The 22,933-nt window shown below is 39.2% G+C and overlaps 3 protein-coding genes across 6 annotated transcripts; 1 reads left to right on the top strand and 2 right to left on the bottom strand.

The window, feature by feature from the left end:
• The first annotated feature begins 206 nt into the window (after positions 1-206).
• c1qtnf13 (C1q and TNF related 13) lies at positions 207-2,125 on the top strand. Its single transcript, XM_038705622.1, is given in 1 exon segment — positions 207-2,125. A coding segment is annotated over 1 exon segment (1,101 nt). The 3' UTR covers positions 1,308-2,125.
• A 47-nt stretch (positions 2,126-2,172) lies between these two features.
• On the bottom strand, positions 2,173-15,234 carry nr1h4 (nuclear receptor subfamily 1, group H, member 4). Of its 4 annotated transcripts, none has more exons than XM_038705617.1 (10): positions 15,034-15,234; positions 14,165-14,340; positions 11,418-11,795; positions 8,963-9,103; positions 7,616-7,782; positions 7,395-7,493; positions 6,519-6,618; positions 6,240-6,386; positions 3,887-4,000; positions 2,173-3,750 (listed from the first exon to the last, which is right to left on the bottom strand). In XM_038705617.1, the coding sequence occupies exons 2-10, from the start codon at positions 14,259-14,261 to the stop codon at positions 3,512-3,514; spliced, it is 1,482 nt and encodes a 493-aa protein (XP_038561545.1). In that variant the 5' UTR covers positions 14,262-14,340; positions 15,034-15,234; the 3' UTR covers positions 2,173-3,511. The 4 variants fall into 4 exon arrangements, with proteins under 4 accessions (XP_038561545.1, XP_038561547.1, XP_038561548.1 ...); XM_038705619.1 differs by having other exon boundaries at positions 7,616-7,758; XM_038705620.1 differs by lacking the exon at positions 15,034-15,234 and adding an exon at positions 13,039-13,210 and having other exon boundaries at positions 14,165-14,278.
• Positions 15,235-17,363: 2,129 nt separating this feature from the next.
• On the bottom strand, positions 17,364-22,482 carry slc17a8 (solute carrier family 17 member 8). Its single transcript, XM_038706164.1, has 7 exons — positions 22,362-22,482; positions 20,973-21,115; positions 20,713-20,862; positions 20,460-20,592; positions 19,873-19,983; positions 19,299-19,426; positions 17,364-18,813 (listed from the first exon to the last, which is right to left on the bottom strand). Exons 1-7 carry the CDS (start codon positions 22,480-22,482, stop codon positions 18,484-18,486), a joined length of 1,116 nt encoding a protein of 371 aa, XP_038562092.1. The 3' UTR covers positions 17,364-18,483.
• Between the last annotated feature and the right edge of the window lie 451 nt (positions 22,483-22,933).

Genomic DNA, 22,933 nt, shown 5'->3' with positions numbered 1-22,933 from the left:
ACTCTCTGTAAAAAAGCAAATAAGCCTAGGCTACTTCCCAAAATGTGGAACTATTCCTTTAAATATCTGGCAGCCTCTCAGATTTATTTTATGCCCCCTTTGGAGGTACCAACCACTATGTTGGGAACTACAAGACTAGACTTTTGTATAGCAAAAACACCTCAAATATCTACCTCACTAATACTTTTGGTGTCGGTCATCTGTAAATGAAATTTCTTTGATTTTCTTTTTCAGCTCAGTGGAGAGCACACTGCTACCTGGCATGTTTAGTTATCATGACTGCCTGCTCTGGACCGGTTTCACCCCTTCATGATCCTCCAGTGACAACAGGTCTCCGGTCTGCTTTCTCTGCCACACAAACCAAGAGCATAGTGGGAGGCAAGCAGAAGGCAGTGACATTCAACAGACTCGTGGTCAACGTAGGAGGGGATTTCAATCCAGACTCCGGTCACTTCCGATGCCGCATCCCTGGGGCTTACTACTTCTCCTTCTCCGTGGGGAAATTTCCAAAGAAAATGCTCTCTGTGATGCTGGTGAAGAATGGAGAGGAGGTACAGGCTATAGCATATGACGACTACCGCAAGAAAGGAAGGAAAGTTGAAAGTCAAAGTGTGATGATCACTTTGAAGGAAATGGACATAGTGTGGCTGCTTTTACAGCAGAGTCCCCAGTATGCTTTGTACAGCAACGCTGGCCCTTACATCACCTTCTCTGGTTACCTTGTGTATCCTGACATCTCCCCAACCAGCTACATCACCAACCACCTGTCCCCACCAGGGCTGTCTTACCCAAACTGTCCCCCTCAGGCTGACCCCTGGGCCAGAGGTCAAACCTCAGAGCAGCCACGGTCTGCCTTCTCTATGGCACGGACATCCACACTCATAGGTCAGAGTAGCAGGCAGCAGTACAAGTTACCTCTGACCTTTGATGTGGAATATGTTAACATTGGGGGGCATTTCAACAAAACCTCGGGCTTGTTCACTTGCCACTTCCCGGGTGCATACTTCTTCTCCTTCACTGTGGGGAAACACCCCCGCAAGGCTGTTTCTGTGAAGCTGATGACGGGGAAGGGCGAGGTGCAGGCCATGGTGTTTGATGAGGACACGTCGAAGAGAAGGGAGATGCAGAGTCAGAGCTTGCTGCTGTCTCTCCGCCGGGGCGACAGTGTGTGGCTGTATAGTCAGCAGGATGAGCGTTATGCCGTCTATAGCAACCAGGGGAGGTACACCACATTTTCTGGCTTCCTGGTTTATCTTGAAGCAGAAACACTCACACCTCCCACCACACAGGACAGAACTCACCTCTAAATGTCTTTACCCTTCATGGTGTCCTGTCTAAACAAAATAAAGTACAAAATTCCAGGGCTAACATGTGTTACCAGATTACTCCATAAGATGGTGCTATGATACAATTGTGGACACTAACCAGCATGCAACTTGGTTAGATTTGTCCTAAAAGTGCAATTAGCTGCAAGACATCACAAATATGAAAACTTCTTAATTAAGTCATAAGTTTTTGTTTGCAGATACATTTACTTTTATTTACTTTTTAAATTCTTTGCATTTAGAATATATATATGTTTTACTACGGAAAAATGGAAAAATGGAAAAATGTGTAAATGATGTATAGTTTATTAACATTTACTTACTGTAAAAATAAGATTTAGAGATACATCATGGTCATGTTGGTTATAGTTATGTTATGAGACTTTTATATTATTTTTTCTGTGCATTTTAAGTAAAAGCTAAATAAATAAACTGCAATGAAATTTAAAGGTCTTGTTTCTTCTAGTGCTAATGCTAATCATGAAATATACTGCATTGAGTACAATGTGAATTTACTGTCGGTTAAGTTTATGTTGCGTGGGGTAGCTACTGCAACCGATTAAAATTTTCATTACTCTTAAAGTATACACAGTACTCACAATGTGGTAAATGTCTGTTGCTCGAAACATGGATCCTCACTACAGCTATTACTACTACTACTACTACTACTACTACTAATACTGATACTAATACTACTCCAGGTGGGGGTGGTGTTGCTGTTGCAATGAGCAGCTTCGGCTACTACCAGCAATAATAACAGTATGCCAGGTGTCACTATGCATAAAAAAAAGAAAGAAAGAGCTTTACAAAAAGGGAAAACAGAGGAACCACACATTAAACATTTAAACCAATTCACCACTGTAATGGTATACATTATAATGGGCAACCTCAAAGTTAAATATTCTATAATTAAACACAGTTTTGGTCCTGTAACTGTGGTGCATTTGTTCTGATGCTCCACTGAAAATAAATATTAGCAGAGGGTTAAATGTAGGCATAAATAAGGCATAAAATGTGCTTGTTTTTGTAAGCTGTTGTTGCAGGTGGAAGACCATATTTTATCAAGGAAACCCCTTAGGCATTCATATTTTAATACATGATCAGTGCTCTTTAAGTAATTTGAACATATTTGAGTTTAGTTTATTGAGAATTAGATTATTAAGAAGTTTCAGAAAGATTAAAGAGGAACAAGAATCATGCAGTATATGCACGCTCGAATAGTCTGTGCTGACTAACAGGCATGAATGTTCCAACATCAACCTTTTTCCTGTTAATCTTGTCTTTTATTGAGGCATATAACATATTTAAAGCACATATGTAGTAAATACTGTGAGTTTTACAAATAAAAAATAAATGAGCCCATTATTAAACTCAATGTAATCTAAACCTCACACTTCTTATGAGCACCGTCTTTGCTTTGAATAAGTTCCAGTGTTTGTACTTGTCTGACTAATCACGCTTGGGACATGTTTTACACGATGTAGCCTACACAGTGAAAAATAAGTCATTTCAAACGTCTCAACAATGACACAATTCTCAAGAATCACACAGTAAAAAGACATGATGAAACTATAAAATAAAAAAAACTGAGCACAATAAACACAAACAATACTTTAAACCAGAGGTTTTCAAAGTTGGAGGAGGGCCTCCCCAGTGGGGCACCAAACAGGGGAGGCTCAGTGAAAGACAGTGAAAAAATATTGTTATCAAAAGAAAATCACATAGAATAGCCAAAATGTGACTGGTTCCAGAGATAGTTCAGAATACATTTGTTTTGGGGGAGTTTACTGTCTTTCCCAGAGTCAGAAACTAATAAATACCTTAGGTCGGCCCTTTTTTATGTATTTGGTAAGTCTGAAGTAATGTCAAACAGCAGGATGTCTTGGCTCCATTGTTGAGAGCCTATCGGAAATATCAATCATAACATGACAATCCAGGTCTACAGAAATTGAGCGAAATTAAACAAGTAAACTAAGAGGGGGCTAGGGGGCACCTTTTTCCAAGCTTTGTCTGAGGGGAGGCCCAGAGTCTCAGACTGAAAACCCCTGCTCTAAACGACTGACTGAGTTAGTACATGACTAATGCCACGTAGGTCAGGCCACACATATGCACTGTAGTTGGACCGACTTTGTTTTGCAAGGTGAAATGTTCACGTCGTCATCACTCTCTTCACTTCTCCTGGTGTGTCACTGCACATCCCAAATCTCGCAGAGCAGCGGGGTAAATTTGTGGTCGTTCATTCGCCAGGATGTGAGCATCTCTGCGTGGTAGTGGCTGAGTGTTCTCAGCTCCGTCAGGCGGCCCAGGAGACGAGCAAAGTACTGTGGCTCCTGTGGATGCTGCAGGACACACAGCTTCCTCAGCATGTCCAGCATGGTCTCCTGAAGTCTCTCAACAGCCAGCTGATCCTTCACATAAGGCCGATCTGGAGAGGAGTAGAGCGAACCGTGATGATAGAATATGAAAACATTATTGAAATTATTTTGAATTTTAAAAAACACCTTACATAGTGTCATTATAAACTACTTCTGGCACTTTGAAAGCTCTTGATACCGGCTCACCTGGTGTCAGGATGGTTATGGTGGTTAGGAGAGCCTGTTCCTCCTGCACCATGTGGAGTTCACCGATGCTTTTGTAGAAGTTGAACAATGGTGTGATAAACTCATCTGATATACCTGCAGAAATAAGCAAGATGTTATTTAGAAACACTTTGCTGAATGTCCAGACCTTAGATCAGTGATCAGTGAATGAGCTGTCTTTTAAGCCATGGTTTTATTACCTACTGTAGTTTCAGCACATATATATACAGTAACACATTAGCAATGCAAAATTGATACATTTAAGGTAAACCTTTCTTTGACCACAAAGTTCTGACTGTTGAGGTTAAATACTACAGATTTATATCTGCTGTTCCCCTAGATGTATAACAATCTATTTATTCATATATGGGCTACTGGAAATCTCCTTGATGTCAAAATTTAAACACTGTAAACTGACTTAAATAAATGAAATAATTACCTTTCAAAATAAGAAGTGATCTATATCTCAATGTAGATGAAATAAGTATGTGTGCAAAAATGTCAAACTGAAATCAATAGTGACATAAACAAAGCTAGACAACTAACCTGAAAACAATGCTTTAAGTTTTTGCCCCTTCCCATATATTTGCCTGTTATGATTTATTTATCATATGTTATTAGTTTTTCCTCAGTTGTTTACATGGTAACAATGGAACCTGAGACACATTCAACTATCAATAGTTAATGTAATCAATTAAAAACAGACTAAATTTAACACTTTTTCTAAACGTTTTACAGTTTTGCACATTTGACACTCTGACAATTTGCTGAAATCGCATTTCACACTGACTACTCAAGGGTTCAAACACTAACTGTAAAACTCAAATAGAAATCAGAGGGTCAAAGGTATGCTCTAATTAACTGTTTTGAGGTGAGTGTTACAGTTGAACTGGCAAAGAAAAGGAGAGTAAGAGGATGAAAAAAATAGCTGAAAAAAAGCCCAGAAAGAAATAACACGAATATTCTTGACTCCATTTGTGAAAATACTGCACATATATATTTATGAACCTGACTGGCATCCAAAATAAATGAGATTAACTAAGGCAAACAGAAGAAAGGGGGTGAATTTTAGAGAATAGACGTTTTTATAATAAACATTTTAGCTGTAATATCTATTCTATGTAACAAGTTTCAAATTTTCATCATTCCACAAGAGGATTGTAAGTACTTTGCATCATATATTTCCTGGTCATACATTTTTACAGATCATATTCTCTAAAATGAGAAAATATCTGCAAAGCCCTTCAGCATGTAACAGATATAAACTTCTGTTCTTTTCTTCTTTAGCTAGTGATGCAAAAATAAATAAGGATGATTATTACAAACTGCTCCCTATTTAATTTAATTTTGTTTGCATTCAGTTTGCTGTTGCACACTGGCAACAGTTCCTAATTTCAACCCTCTTCAAACTGGCAGAGGTTGTCTGGCTGCTCGAACACATCATCGAGCATTCAGAAATGCCAGTGAAGCTCAGAGGGAGAGAAGTGGACAATGCCACTCCTGATGTTTTGATAAGGAACAATGGTCTCTTCAGACAGCTTTGCTCCCTTATTCTCCCAGACTGGCCTTTAGTGTGAATATATCTTATCCCCACCATTCACACCAGAGCTGCGCTGAGGGACCCAGTGACTCACACATACTCCTGCCATCACTGCCGCTGTCTGTCTAACTGTCCAACCTGGTTGACATAATGACACATCGGATACATATGAATGATTATTTAAAACCACCCAGCAGTAAACTATTTGATGTGGGATATTTGTGTAAATAGAGAGAAAAACCTTTCCATGGACGAAACAACTTGTGTGTGTTTTAATAAATCAAACCTAGTGCCACTATAGTGCTGGGTTTTGTTTGAATGCACTCGTTCACCTGTCAGCATGCCCACACACATGCCTAAACAGAGTGAAAGTGTACCCAGCGAGGTTGTGTGTGCGTGTGTAACCTACACCCAGCCAGAGATCAACAGGTCAGCACACATCTCCCAGCTGCATCACACAGATCAGATCAGGCAGATCAATTATTGAAGGAGGATCTGACTAGCCCTGGCTGCTTGGCAGCAGGTGGAACTACAAATGTCATGATGCTGCAAAGTGCTGATCTGGTAGAGCAAAGGATCATGAATCTTGAAGGTCATGAATTAAGAGCAAAAATATTCTAGTTTCACACTTAAAAATTCATTTGCGTCATGAGAGTTTTTAAGGCCATAGTTTTTACTGTATAACAACAAGGATATGTGTCTAAATTTTGATAACGCTGTTCAAGAGTACCTAAAGTACAGTGTGTAGAATCAGACAGTACTTTACATTTTCATACATCACTTCAGTTGACTCACCGCTCTTGCGTATCCTCTCCTCCAAAACTTCTGTGTGTCCGTTGGGCATCTTTCGGCTCAAAACCTGAGCTGAGCGCAGAAACATGGCTTCCACAGCCGAACCCTTCAGCAGAGCGATCTGATCCTCACGGTCCAGAGAGAGAAAGCCTGCCAGATGTATCGCGCCACTCATTACATCCAGCAAAGACCACTGAAGCTATTTGGATTTGTACTGATCTTATGGTATCAGTGAGTTACACTGTCTTTAATCTATAACATTTGCAATTTAGGAAACAATACCTGGAATGTTTTTTGTAAATTCCACCAGAACTTGAACTTGACTTGTTGCCATTTCTGTCAATAGGAGGAAGTTCTCCTCTGCGCTGTACTGTTCTTGTAGCTGAAGGGGAAACAACAAGAGTAAACAGCCAAGACCAAGCTGCAACAGTAGGTTACAGCAGTGCTGTGAGTCTGAGAACAACAACATTCAGCATCTGAATCGATAGCGGCATTAAAGATCTAGGGATGTCATCATGTGAACTTCTGTGTCTGAAATTTAGATAGATGTCAGCCGAATGGTCCGAGTGTGGCATCTTTCTGTTCTGGCTTAGTATGTTAGGTTAGGTTACTTTATTTGTACCCATAGGTAAACTTGTCTTGCAGTGGACAAGTCATCCTCACATTTTAGAAACAAACACAGACAATAGTCCTGGGCAGTATACAGTAGATAAACATAATAAAAGTACTCAAGGTTCCAATCATCAATCAAATAAATAAATAAGCGTTGCTTCTATATCATCTGTGCAACTAGTTTCTCTGAGTGGCTGCTGGAACAAAGCTATTTTTATGCCACTTTGTTCTGCACTTTAGGGCTATAAACCTTCATCTAGAAGGAAGAAGGTGAAATTCATTGTGCAAAGGGAGTGAGTCATCATTTAAAATCGAGCCAGTTATCTACTGTAACTGTCTGGTGTACAGGGACGCTGGGTTAAGCTGTGACTCACTCAATCAGTCTACGAGACCATTTGACAATTTGGTTCAGAGAGTTTCTGTTCTTTAAGGATAGGTTTCCAAACCAGGACATGAGCCGCGCCCTCTGTTACCAATTCTTATCTATTGGATCTTTTTTAATGTTGATGTAGTCTGAAGTCTGAAGTGATATTGAGGCTGATGTACCAGTTTTTTGGCCATATCTTGAGGAATTTGATGTCTGTTGTAAGCATCTACGATGAGATTCATGAGTGCCCGCTGCTCTTTGGTGATTTCAACTTTTTCCTGGAAACAAGCAGAAAACAGAGACAACACATCCTTAAGTGGCGATGCAGGTTATGTCACATTATATAAAACAAGGGTGGAAAAAACACCATCTTTCAGGACTCTGCAGAGGCTGTGATTACCTTTGACACTTTGGTGGTTGATGTGACCTGTTTGTTGTCTGTGTTGTCTGCCCCCTCTGTCTCGTCTCCAGTAGACTGTCCCGGGGAGGCCTTGGTGTTCTTTCGCAGCCTTTTAGATTTACACTGGATCTCTGTCAGCAGGCCTGCCAGCGGTGATGAAGGCTTCACTATGTGTGTTAAATACCTCACAGCGCTTTATTCAACAGCATTTATAAATGTTCATTTTCAGAGTATATGAAAGTTAGAACTAATACTGCATAGAAATACTAGTGAAGTGAGAATCTTAATTATTCTTTTTGTAAACATCATATATTATATCAACTGTAACGTAATCGTGTCAGTGATCCATAAGTCAAAAATTAAATTTCAATGTTTGCATTATTGTTTCTATTCCTTTTTTAGATTTATTGTCTTATTTCATTCAATTTTACTCTTTTACTTTCCATTTTATGACCTTATTATGTGTTTGTTTTAAAGCTACTTTTGCTGTAGTAATGGCTACATTTTTCACTTCGCCATCCTTTAGTATGATAACTTTTTCTAACTACAATTCTTGAATGTGAAACCTTGTTAGTTCTTTACATAATTTCTATTTGACTTCAATCAAATAGTGTTGAAATAATTTCCCTCTTTAAACACAAATTGAGAGGACAATGCTGCTAGAGGAGTGATCAAAGAAATACGACAGAAAGCCACCTCTCCCGTAAGTAAGCATCTGTCTTTTTACAATATTACCAAAAAAGTCTAACTTGTTGAGCTCTTATTGTGCCCGCAGGTGGAGTCATGAATTCCTGCCACCCTGCAATATTCATCACAACTCCCCCTCATTATTTATGAACAACAGGAGTCCAGTCCATCCTCCTGCTCATTTCAACTGACAGCTCTTGATAGACCCAAGAACGAATAATCCTCTAAAGACTCAGAAAGTACATGTTCACATTTACAAGTTCTGTCTTCACACTGAGGTATGAAAATACACAACTACATTCCCAGATAGCCAAAAGTGTTAAGACAGCTTTTTAAGGCAAACAGCACTCCATAGCATATTACTCTCAATGACGGAAGCCAATTTGAAGTTCAGTTTTCCTAAATGGAGCTTAAGGTGTCTGTTTTTTTCTTGTGTGATATGTGACATTCAATCCCCCAGTAAAACTCAACAGGCCATGTCAGAATGGAAAATGAGGGCTCACCACGTCAGCATTTAACAGGACAGTGTGTTGCATGTGGACGCTGCACGTCAGTTTGAATTGATGCATGATAGCAAGTGGAAATATGCCCACAATTTTTTAATTTCCCGTAGCACTGATTGTTTCGGCATCTTGTCACCATAACCTAAGCGATACTCACATTCAGCCAGCATGCCCATCTCCTTGCACTTTCTTAGCCGACACTCCTGGCATTTCCTGCGCATATACATGTCCATCTCACAGTTTCCGCCACTCTTGCATTTGTACACTGCATTCTTTGTGATGCTCCGTCTGAAGAAACCTGGACACGGATGACAAAACAGGCCATGGTTGTGAGCCAGGCACAGAAGATGCTGATGCAGAATGTTCACACTTAAAGTAATAAGTACATTCTTTAAAATAATGCATTTAAGTACATTTCTATGGTACTTGTACTTACTCAAATTTAATACTAATTATACCTCTGCTGGACTACATTTCAGACTGTACTTTTTACAAATTTTTCTAACTATATTTAATGCCAACTATAGGTACTAGTTACTTTGCAGATTAAGGATCTACTCAAAAAGACATTTGTCTTACAAATATGATGCAATCTTGTAAGTAACTATATAACATGATATAAAGTGGTGTAAATGATCTCAGAAGCAGCAGTAAATGGCTGCTTGCATAAAATGTGACAGGGATAATAAAATTACAACTTTGGAAGAGCTTATTCTGGATATCACATTCTAGTGGGGGATTTTTGGCCCACATGGTAGCAGCAGAAACAAGCTGTGAAAACAACAGTGACATATCATCTATTATGTTTATATGGTGAACATGTTTTAGCTCTGTTTTTGGTCTACACCAGCTCCTGATGTTTACCAGCTAGTCTCTAACCGTGTCTGTCAGCTGTCTGGTGCTGGGCAGGTAGTGTACAGTCAGTTTTTAAAGCTGGCTGCTGGAGCACAAAACAACGCTTATGAGAACGCTGGTGAGGGTGAACCACAACACAAAATTTGCAGGCCAGAAAACCAAAATAATGAGACGCTAAATGGTTCATAGCGAGTGACCCCTTCCACATACACATAGTCATTTGTGCGATTATTAAGATGAAAACATTGATTATAACTGCTTTTTTTTGCAGATGATCCTTTTACACTGACTCAAATTTAGTATTGCTACTTTTACATAAGTAAAGGATCTGATCTTCTTCCAGCCTCATTGGTTACACATTGTTCTAATAATGTCACAGAGAGAATCCAGCTGGCAATGCTCCAGATAAGGAGAGAGCAACAGAGCAAAAAAGCACGCACACAGACACATACACCACACACGTTTGCTTAAGTCACATTTGGGGACATTACATAGATTTACATTCATTCCTGGAAACCAACCCTAACCTTAACCACTGACCCAAAAATCTGCTTTTTCCTAATTAGGGACACAACTTTTGTACCCAATTGGACAAGCCGTCCTCAATTAACTGGTCTTTAGTCTGAATTGTGTCACAGAGGGTAGCCCAAGTCAACACACACACACACACAGAATAACGTTGGAACAGGTATTAGACATTCTGACATACAACATTAAGCAGAATGGCATGCATTAGCGTAACTGAGCTCAGGTTGCTCCTGCATTGTGCTACAGAAAGGTGAGAGGGAACCCAATCTGGCAGCAGTACCAGGTAGACCTGAGCCTATTCTCAGTCAAACGGCAGGACAGGCCAGCTGCTGCACTCCTGGCATTGTCCAAGCTCACAGTGTGGAATTACACTCATATCCATTCACCCTGTGTTTTGGCAGGAATCACAGCAAATTTACTGCCATAAAAGCGTGGGGAGGAGGTACTAAAGGCCACAACTCCACTGTCCCCAAGTGGATCATTTTTACATGGAGAGGGGCTGTAAAGTTATGTTTGCTCTTAGTGTAATATTTCTTCATACATCCTTTGTTCTCGTTAAATCGGCCTCAATCTTATCTGCAGCTGAAGAAGTCACACTCGGATCTGAACTTGATGCACTGTATGATTGCGTGGATGTTACTGCCTGTTCCTGGCATATAATTAAATATTCAATCAACAGCATTATGCCACAGTGTGCAGCAGTAGTAGTAATATACTATTAAACAACTCTCAATCTGTTTTTACCAGTAGCACACAAACAGTAAATCAGGTGCAGCACCAAAGCATATTCTTTGAACAATTGTCCCTTACCTGCCCCCTTAGTAAGCACAAATGCCAAATGCCAAATGATAATCTACTATATACTCTACACCAGCAACAGCCTTTGCCTGTGCCTGGAGATGTACTTTAAACAGTACAAACACAACCTCAGATAAATACAATGCATGTCTCATAGGTTGTTAATTTAGACTCTGCCTTTTGCCTGAATAGTTGATCACAAACACATCATCTGCCTGGAAGCTTCTTTACAGAACGTGTTTCTAATTTTTGTTTAAACTTGTTGTGGACTATTTATTATATTTAAAAAGTAAAGCTCCCTTTACACCAACAGCCCTTATTAATAAAATACAAGCAAATCTGCCAGAAGAGAGGGGACCAAAAATCACCAATATAACTGTTCTGCATTTAAATCCAGCGTATTTGTGTTGCTACAGTGCATCTTCCCTCACCTTTACATCCCTCACAGGTGAGAGCGTTATAGTGGTATCCAGAGGCCTTGTCTCCACACACAACACACAGTTCCTCGCCCTTGACCCGTCCGGTCTGCAACATGTGCCGGGTCCTCCTGCACACAACAGGCACCACAGGGGACACCTCCTCCATCTCAGCATCATAGCTGACCTCCAGGGGTCCTTTCCTCAGTTCATAAATCCCTGTGTGTGAGTACCATTCATCTACATTGTACGGAGGGTAGTAATTCTGACTGGAGTAGTATGGTGTCGAAGACATGGTTGGCTCCTGGGACGGGTACTGCATGCTGGGATAACTGGTGAAGGGTAAGATGTCTGGATCCTGCAGGAGAGGACTGCCTTGATCTGCCAGAATATCTAAGACAGAAGTAGGAGAGGGATGATAAACTACCTAAAAACAGCATGTACAGAAGACAAAAAAACCCTCAACTCAAGGTCCACTTACTGGCTTCGATCTGCCATTTTCAAGGTGAAGAATGAACATTAATGCCTATACAATTGAACATAATAGATAGGCAAGTCACATTTACTTTTAGATCCCAAGAGCTTAAAAATCTGTTTCAGATACCAAAAGTTAAACTAACAATAACTTTTTTTGGGCCACTTGGTTTGCAGAGTAACAAGCTGTAAACACAGCATTGACCTATCATTACCATAAGAGGTTGATATGTTTCTGGCCACCTGATTAATAAAAGTCCAATATTCCCTATCTTTTAACTGTTTTTGGTCTCCACCAACTACAGAGGGAAATATATGTCTCTTTAGCTGCTAAGCTCTACTATGTTCATCCGCTTGTCGCCAACTTTGTCTGGAAATGACGCAAATAAGAGTCAAGAGAGTGAACCTAAACAGTAAAGTTACAGGCCAGAAAACCAAAACAATGAGCTGAAAGATGCTAAATCGTGTCGTAGAACTGTGAGGTGCAGAGTCTGATGAGAATTATCTGAGGGACCATCACTAAGAGTGACCCCTTTCACATTAAGGTCATTCAACATATTGTTTTTATAAAAATATTGATTAGTGTAGGTTTAATAATGTGGACTGGTTACTCAAATAAAAATGGTGAAGTTTAAGTGTCTGAAGCAGCCAAATAGCAAACTAGATCAATTTTACATAATGTCAAGTCAAGTGACTTCTATTTTCATGCTCTGATATCTCTGACATGTGATATATCTGGTTTGGTTTTTATTTCAAGTGCTTCCCTGCAGAAGCATGTTATAATAATAACAATATAATAATATATAATAATAGGAACTGGCTCAGCAGTAGTCGGTAACCCACATAGCACACGCTATAAACCCATAAATGATTAACAACTCGCTTGGACAGAGAACACCACGTCTTTTAGAAAACAAGCACTTTTAAAACAAAAACAGGAATGTTAATAGGATTGCAGAGTCATTACTGATTTCCAGAACAAGTGTGACATGTTCATGATATGACATTTCCTTTAAAAACATCAGAAGGGTGGTGATCACAATTTCAAACACCATGTCAAGTCCACAAGAATAATCCCTCAACTTCACTGAAATGTTGTCAGGCGTTCATCGAAGCAACCTGACACTAATACAACAGCTGTATAAGTATATGTACCACTAACCTCTTGAAGACTTGGTCTGGACCATGGCCATGTCTGTGTGACCAAACACACAAACTATTCAGAGACTTCACTCTCTGATCCCGACAGTCCAGCTTTGGTTTAGAGATCAGTCCTTCCTTTGCCTCTAACTAACAAATCGTCTTCCATTTATTTCATTTCATGGGAAACCTTCCTTAAAAGATGTGAGAACAGCAGATCAAGTACTGAACTACTTGGCGCTTGTTTGAGAAATCCCAAGGAGAGCAAAGGTCACCACGGTTACTCATTAACCACACACCGTCACATTTATTCACATCATTACAATAGCTGGCTAATGTGTGGAGTCATTTCCAGATTTGGGTACCAGCTGACTGCTACTGAATGGTGCTGCTTGAGTTTGTGAGTCGACAGACATGGATGTGAACTGGTTCATGCATTTACATGTTTAGCCTATAGGTGTGCCTATATCTTCATGTTTACCTGAGGAGAGGAGGATCATTTGTGTCGTCATGTCCATGGAGAATAAAAGAATTGGGAAGGACACAGCAGCATGAACGTATTTTTGGCCATGCTAGAGACATGGCCATGAGGGAATGTTGGACCACCACTTTTGGTCCAGAGTGAATTATCTCAAAAACTGTAGGATGGATTGCCATGCAAATTGGTACAGACATTCAAGTCTACCCCGGGATCAATTATAATAACTTTGGTGATCCCCTGACAATTCATCTAACGTTAGGCCATTCGGTCAAATTTTGCACCTTTGCTTTAAGACCAAATGCCTGCAAAACTAGACATAAACTTCATTTGGGGTTAAGTGCTAAATAAAAACTGTTAGCTGTATGAAACAATGTATGAAATTAATCGATCTTTTGTAATTTAGTTGTAGCTTTGGCAATATTGTTGTTACACATTCATGCCAATAAAGCTGATTTGAATTTGAATTTGAACTGTTAGCATGCTAATATACTCATCTAAGATAGTGAACATGGTAAAAAAATTTATCTGCTAAACATCAGCAAGTTAATGTCGTTGCGAGGATGTTAGCATGCTGAAGTAAGCATTTAGCTCAAAGCACTGCTGTGCGGCTGTAGACTCTTCTGTGGCTTCATCTGTCTGTGAGCTGGTTCCTGACAAGTAAACTTACCAAAAAAGTGGGAGCTCTCCGAGATGGCGAATTCATTGCTGGGTGGGATTTCCAGTGGTCCCACCACATTGATGTCGGGGCCCACCCACTCATTCATTCAGGAGGGTCGACAGGTACCAACTCAGAAACTACAGGTTGGACTGGGCCACAAAGTAGTAGTAAGCCTCTGTTAACTTCTGCAACAAGCATAAACAGTGATTTGTAAACCATGGTGAAAATCTCCGGAACACCCTTATAGATCTGCAGGATCCTCTGCAACCTGCACCACAGTGTAATTAAACATCAGCCTGGGAGTCTCTACATCAACACACATGGCAAGACACATGGCAGGCCTCCCAAAGAGTGAGTCATGGAAATAGCATTTTCTTACGACCTCCTGTCAGTGCAGTAATTACATGTTTTCACTCATTACATATTCAAATACAAATTGTGTCATAAAGGCTCACTTGACAGGATGTATGACAAAATCAGTTGTCTTTCTTAATGTAATTTTACCAAATATAATATATGTGAGTGTTCAGAATCTACAGCTCATTTAAAAAATGTGATAAAAATCTGAATTGTATATGTTCTTGAAGGTATCTCATGAGTAACAAACAACTTTCTGGTGTCAAGGCCACAACATGGTCACATGTGAGACATTACTTTTATAGGCTTCATCTGCCACTTTTTGTTTTTAATTAACTCAGTGTAATTTCCCCTGAGTCCAAAAGCAACCCACAAGGATTCAGAAACCTCCAGTCCACTCTCACAACCCACACAGCAGCCAAACATACCTCAGACACAGTGGCACACTGAGGGCTCGTAAGAAGTCACCTGTTCACCAGTGAAAAATAAAATATGTTCAGACTCAATCTCATAGTTCTTACCTTATCTTGGCCACTTGATGTTGAATTCCTGCACGCTAAATTTCCTCTTTTTCAGCCTTGTTTCTGATATCCACGCCGTGAGCTTCAGCTCAATCAATATTTGCTAATGAACATTTAGCTGCTTGTGTCTGGGCTCCAGTGAGAGCATGTGTGACCAGTTGAGGTCAGGGAGAAATGGATGGTGGTTATTAATTAAACTGTCCATTCCTGTCCATGTCATCCCCCCCTCCAAACCCCCGCCCACCCCCCTCCAAAAAATCCTTCTTTATCTTACCAAGACAAGAGGCTGCTGCATGAATTCTCCAGCAGACCAGAAATCCCACAATCCCGCCCTCACAAACATCACAGATGGAATATACATCCAGTCATTAGCATTAGTACAAGCAAGTCGGTTGAAAGTGCTGCTATCCGTTTAAGAGATTATCCTTTTTAACTTAAACCTAAAAAAATGTGTTGTGGTGTGCTTTTGTGTCTTTTAACTGCTGCTACCCTGAATTCTTTTGTAATATTTTCATAATAATCACAGGGATAAATTGAGGATATCATATAAAACCTCTAAAAGCAGACTGTGGCATTGTTGCCATCTGATCAAAGCCATTTTATTAAGCCACTGAATGTGCAGTACCAGTAATCAGGAAATCAAATGAGCCTTTATAGTCCTTAATTTGTCAAAAACCAATAGTTTAATCATTGATGGGTTGTTGCTCCATCCAAAGAGGCCCTTCTGAGTCAACAGACAGTCACTGTGAAATAAACAGAACCTTTGCCATTGGCTGCCAGCTGTTTGTGGACTATCTGGTCTGTTTTTGAGAGTATGTGGGGAATTAGCGATGGCCTCTGGGAAGGGACGGACACCACTCCATTGAACATATTTATAAGTTACATTTACAGCACACAAGTATTGCTGAGGTTCATCGTGTTTTAGATAGCTCTCTTCATGTGGTGTGACAAGGAGGCAGATATTGAGTGGTTTGGGTGGGGCTTTCGTTTCACCTTGGGTTTTTGTTACTCATTCCAGAGAGACCATATCGTAAGTGACGTACACAGAAACACACCCTGGAAAGTGACATAATTGTCCGCTTGCTTTCAAGGACGAGCACTGCCTGGACAACCAGCAACAAAGCCCCATAACTTCTGAGGGAATAATGACTAGACACAGAAAGCAATCAATTTTAAGTGTTAACATATGTATATATGTGTGTATATATATATATATATATATATATATATATATATATATATATATTGTATATATATTCTACATTAAAAATTACTCCATCTAACTATCGTCTTTTTAAACGGCAGTGACTTCGGAGAAGTAAGAACGAGAACACTGATGAAGCATATCCTGTCAAGTAATTATCTTCAGTGGTGAAAATGAAGCAACAGTGTAAAGATAAGAGGATGTTTACTACAGTGTGATGGGAAACAGAGCAGTCTTTGGAATATTTAAAAATGTCTAATTTGAGCATTTGAGCCCACTAACATAAACAGGCAGCTACAGGGACAGCCTATTCTGTCAAGCACTTACAGAAAATAACAAAATCTAAATTGTGTCTTTATGAAGGCTTTATGTTCATCATGTAAATGTCAAAATGAGCTGGAGGGGTGGAAACAAATTTTTGAAAGCTGAACGATACTATATTACACAATGAGAAGGCACAAAAGTATTCAAATAATTCCTCTCAGCTTTTGAAACTCTTTATTTATTTATTTTTAGCCATGCTAGCATCATGGCTCTTTGGATGGCAATGTCAGTCAGTTGGTCCACCACTTTGATCGAGTCAGAAAGAAAAAGCTCCTGACAAATATTGGAGGGACTGAAGTGAACTTTGGTCAAGATATTCATATTCATCTCAGGATAAATTGTAATAACTTCTGTGATCCTCAAATTTTTTTATCTGGAGCCGTCATCAGGTCAAAATTTTAATTTGTCAAATAACCTACTTTTTTATGACTCAAAACCTGCAAAATATATATTAGATATAGATATTCTCAGCTGTCAGCTGTTTAGTGCTAATTAGAAAATGTTAGCATGCTAAAACCCTTAATTAAGAACATGATACGCATTCTACCTGCTAATTGCTAACACCAGCATGTTAGCATTGTCACGTCATACTGCCATGCTAACATTAGCATTTAACTCAAACCACTGCTGTGCCTTGGTACAGCCCCAAAGAGCTGCTAGCATAGCTGTAGACTCTTAGTTCTTGTTTACCATTACACAACTGAACAATTAACAATTTGATAAATAATTATTTTTATACTTTTTTTGAACACAGATAATAACATGACATATTCAATATTTTAGAACCTTAAAAGCTCTTGAGAGATTTATGTCTCTAAATAATCTTAATACAGAGTAGAAATGCAGTTTATTACATTTCCAGTGTGTTCACATAAAGTGCAAATCAAATCAATGCTCTCTCAAACAATAAGATAATAATTTACTGTACAAAACAGATTTTCTCTTCTTAAGCAGTACTGATAAACAGTGAGTGTAAATTTACACTTTTATGATTAAAGTGAAATATTATAGTACATTATTTTTAGAACCAAACTGGGCCTCCATGTATCAAACATTGAGAAATTGCAAAAAAGATAGACACCAGAAGGATAAATAGAGTTACACTAAATGCTTCATGAAGCAACGTCCATTTTGTCCCATTATGAGCTCAGAGCACTACAAATGATGGAAATGACATAATGCTGGAAGAAGTGCATTACAAATGGATGGTGAGCAAAGACCTACTCAGACAAGGAGATCGAGCTGAGCGGTGACGGAGTGCAATCATTCAGCAACGGCAAATAATCAAAAAACACAATAAGGCTCGTTACATTAACACCGTGGTCTGCTTTCAAACCCAATATTACATTCCAGAAGCGCGTCTCTTTTCACGTTGCATAGCTGACACTAAACATTTCAAAAACTGTTCACATGGTTCACAGTACATATAAGTTCAGTCGGCGTTTGCTTGCACAGACGGAGTACGTTCAGCGCAGGTTGCTGGAAAAGTAAAGTCAGGTTTGAAAGTTGATATGTGTTTCTGATGTTCTTCATGAATGTTGGTTTAGCTTCATTATACTCATCATACTAATATAGTACTAATTATAGTATGTGTCAGTTTGAATCTATTGTTCTAGTTGTGATTATATCCTGTATTTGTTGATGTTTCTTTCTTTCTAGTGTTGCTCCAATGGGCTTCTAATAAATAATATGTTTGATTTTAGCTATTCGACTTTTTTAATGTTGTGTTTACACATAACTATTTTCTGTGGACATTACAGTACATCACAGTTAAACTGGAGTATTGACCAAAAATGAAAAAGGGCCACCTTGAGGTAAATATGATGCTGCTGCTTCTGTCACTTCTCCAATGTTTCTGACATCAAACCTTCAGCTGTGACCAGATTTGGATATTTTGGAAGTCCTTTGCCCCACGGGACGTCTCACTGGTACCGGTCCTGGTAGTCGCCATTCCCACAATGTTCCTCCTCCTCTTGCATAGTCACCCCTCTCTTCTTTTTCCAGCCCTGTTTTCGACCAGATGAATTGTCTGTGGTTCCGTAACTCTTTTTGGGAGCCATCATGCTCTCGCTGTTGAGCTCTGACTCTTCAGCCAGCTCATCCTCATCAATAATGCCACATTTATCCTCACTGATGTTCTCAGGGTTGGCCCAGTCCTGCTGCTCTCCCGAAGCAAAGATCGCGTAGAAAATGACCCCTGAGTAATGCACCATGGACGCAATAATAAAGACATGCTGCCATTCCAGACGAGTCTGTGGGAAGATGAATGGAGTCAATGAATTTCCTGTCAAAAGCAGACTCGCTGATCTTTTGATTATGTACCACTGAGGTAACACTGTAAATCCACTGCCTTACTCATGGCATCGGAAAAACTACAACTGCAATGTGTATAATAAATTTTACAAGGCTATAAATTATTAAGAACACCCACTGATATGTGTAACATTACATCCAGTGTTCCTGTGTTTGACCAAAAAGCTAGTTTTTACATGCCATGAGGGAAAACCTCAGTGAAGGACACTATCCTGAGTTTCCTGTGATGTTTTATACATGCAAAAATAAATAAAAAACTGTCAACAGAATATAAAATCAAAGGATCGAAGCATTAGCCCAATATTCAATTACAGTCAAGAGCAAAACATCTTAAATGAATGACTGGTAAAGCAACTAATCAATGGTCATATGTTAATATGTATGCAAAACAGTTACTGTAGTGTCACAAAGCAACTTGCTATACCTTGTTTTTAGTCAGGGCTCCGACAATCAAAGGACAAACCATTCCAGATAGCGTTCCCACCCCGTTAGAAATGCCCATTAGGATGCTGGCATAGCGAGGAGCAATATCCAAATGATTGACATTAAAACCTGAAGACACAGTACACACAGGAACATCTGATTATTAGTAAAGACTGTCACAATTACAAAATAAATTCTCTTGATTTTCTGGGGCATTTTAATATTTTGTAAAAGTGAACGTGGTTTAGATCTGCATGCACATTTGGATTTTTAGTTGCCTTGACAACAGTCTATAAAATATTCAGGAGAATTGCCTGTGTGAAGGCTTTGCAGGCTAATGCATGTTTACTATATTACACCCAAAGGAAATGTAGTATATTATCTTTTTGACAAGTCTTTCATAATGCAAAAGACGGATAACACAGAGAAAAAGGTACAAAAGAAAACAACATACCGAGCATTTGAGTGTTTTCAAACAAAACCCTCATGCTTTAGGCTTGGTATACACTGTCAAACTAAAGGTCTTACATTTCACGTGAAACACAGATGTTTCTTTGGTGCAGATGTGAAAATACCTGAGATGGCGAATCCACTGAATCCTACAGCCAGAACTAGGAAAGAGATGGCAATGCCTCGAGTGTGAGAAAACCCGACCACCAAGAGCAGAGTCGCCTCCATACCAAATCCTGACAAAATACAGGACCGGTGAATGTGAGTTAATAGCTCATGTGAGAAACAATGTGATACACGTTTTCAATTGTAAGCCAAGGATCTGTAAGAAAGGCAGCCAAGAAAATATTCAGCAAAGGACACTGCTGCCGAAAGAAATCAGACTCAGTCTTCTTTTTTTATACCAAAAGAAATGTTTTAGTAATAGTTAAAGCTAACAAGAGCAATGGTGCATAGTGATGTTGGGGTTATTTTAAACAATGTTGATATATTGCTTCTTTAGAGTTCAAAACAATTAATATTTGACTACTACTGGCTAATGCAAGAATGGTTGAAATCAGTCAAAATCTACATCATCTACAACACTGTCTGATGGTGAAATATCTCCTCATATACTGATTTGTGATTACTGGGCACTATAATACAGTAAAATCAGGGAGCAAGTCTCATCAAGAATAACAAAACATATTGCTTCTAGTTTCCCATGACATACCTCCACAGTTCATGAGTTTCCTCACATTCGTTGTAGACATGATTTTGTTACTGCGTAAGAAGTCAGCTAGCTGTCCTCCAATAGGAACTACAATTGTCATCACCATGTGGGGGACAGCGGACAGGAGCCCCACCTATTGGGAGAAGAAACATTCAGGAAGCCATAATGTAAATCAGTCCTCTGAATAATTATCTGTGTTTAAAGATATTCGTCATTGCCACTTGTACAGCTGTAGTGAAACTGTGAGGCCAACCTTGCTGATGGGGAAGCCAAAGACTTCCTCAAAATATGCCGGCTGACTGATGAGGAGCAGGTAGAAGGTCCAGCTGCGGCAGAAGTTGGCCACGATGATGGCATAGACAGGCATGGAGGTAAAGAAGCGACGCCACGGAGTCTTGAATTTCTGTGATTGGGAGACAGAAGTCAGTGTGTGCCATGTGTCAAGGGTTTAGTGAAGTGATTCAAGATTGCACTGTGATACCCTGAAACTGGTAGTACATTATGCTCACACACCTCAGTCACACTCAGTTGGCGCATTGTTTCACCGATGGTGGTCTCGATGTACGTCCTCTCCTCCTCTGTGATAGTGGGATGCTCAGCAGGACTTCCATATGCCAGCAGGAGCCACATGACATACCACAGGATCCCAAAAACACCTTTTCGTGAAATGAGAACAACAACAACAAAAAACATGAATGCTCTCCTTTGCACATATACACTTAAAGATGTTTATAGTCTATGTGTAGTGAAGGCTCTGTAAGGGGCAGGACATACTAATTAAAACAACCCCCGACCTTCTCTGGACCACAAGAATTTTCATTATTAAAAATGAAATGAACAAGGTATGAGTCACTGAGCCCAGACAGGAAAATGCTAATTCACACCAATAAATCACGAGATCATATCAAAGCAGAAACAAAGTAGATTTTTATTAAAACACATTTGGCAAAGTATGAATTTTATGTCAGTGTTAATCATTTTAATCCAACTCTAAAGCAATTCAGATAACACTTATTGTGCAAAGCATACAAAGTACATCTGCCACAGAGCAGCATGCTAATCAAGCACTATGAAAACCTCTTTGGGTGTCACTAAACTTGCACCTTAGTGTATTTAATGTATTCAAAACCTGAGCCTATATATAACATTTATATGATATTTTCTGTTTCACATAAAATGTCCAATATTTATAAATATGAATTGAGGTTGAATCTGCTGCTTTACAACCTATTGTTAAAATGACAACAAAAAAATGCAAGTCGTTGTTAACCTCAGTTCTAAAATTATTGGCAAAACACAGAGATCCCTTGCACAGCTTATAAAACACTTCAACATTTTGGGAAATACTCTTTTACTTACTTTCTCTGTTGCCAAGATTAAGATGAGAACATCAATACCACTTTTATGCTGTTATGACAAATATGATGCTACTGCCAGCACGTTGTGGATTTACATGGGATTATGTGCCAGACTATTCACAGGCCAGGAGCAGTAACTTCCTGCAGTTTCCACTGATTGCCTGGCAACTTCTACCTTCTTCCGTACAGACGTGAAAGTGGTAGGCTATTTATCTTCCCATTTGAGTCTTGGTAAGGTGGCAGATCATCAAAAATACTAAACAAGTCCTCAGAAAATAAAATCCATTTATCAATGATCACATATCCTTTATAACTTTTTTAAACTAAAGCCATCAGGGATGCTTTGTATGTAAAAAGAACATAAGTAAATGTGGTACCGTTAGACTATTGGTAACTGTTAAACGCACTTGTAGCCTACTTTTGGGGTCTTTCAATTGTTTTTCAAATCATTGCATTCATTGTATTTTATCTTTATGTGAACATATTACATTGTTTTTATGAGAGCGAGTGCACAAAGTGTTCATTCAGATTCAGACAGTCTTACCGTAGATATAGAAGACCGAAGACCATCCGACATACTGAACAAGCACTCCAGCTAGAGGCATGGCGATTACTGCTCCTGCGTAGGAACCTGGGGAACGATTGGTGTCAGATCTCAGTGTCATGGTATTATAGTACCAATAGCAACATTGGACCTCTGTGATAATTAACTAAAAACATATGAAATATTCAGACATTGTTGTCACACTAAAACAATATATTGTTCACATTTACTTTTCACAGATTTGAATATCATCTCATACAACATACAGATTTAACTTTATGTAATTACAATGCAACGCCTTTCAATTGCACACAAAAACTGCCCTGTAGAGTGAATATGTGTCTTGATAGAAACAAACACATCATAGAAATACATTAGTTTTACTGAATAAACACTGTCAGAATGAGTCATTGGCACTGCTGTAACAGAGAGGGTGTTTTAATGTTTTTTCCATTATCTGACAGATTCATGATGTTTTGAATAGAGCATTGAGCATGAGAGTGCTTTTGGACAGTAAGCAATGTGACACTTCATTTAGGTGAATAGAGGGGGGAAGCTCCTTCAGATTACGC

Source organism: Micropterus salmoides, unplaced genomic scaffold, assembly GCF_014851395.1.
Source record: "Micropterus salmoides isolate LMB-PRFRI ecotype aquatic unplaced genomic scaffold, ASM1485139v1 Ms_hic_scaffold_8, whole genome shotgun sequence".
Taxonomy (NCBI): Eukaryota; Metazoa; Chordata; class Actinopteri; order Centrarchiformes; family Centrarchidae; genus Micropterus; species Micropterus salmoides.
This window is presented reverse-complemented; position numbering and strand designations above follow the sequence as displayed.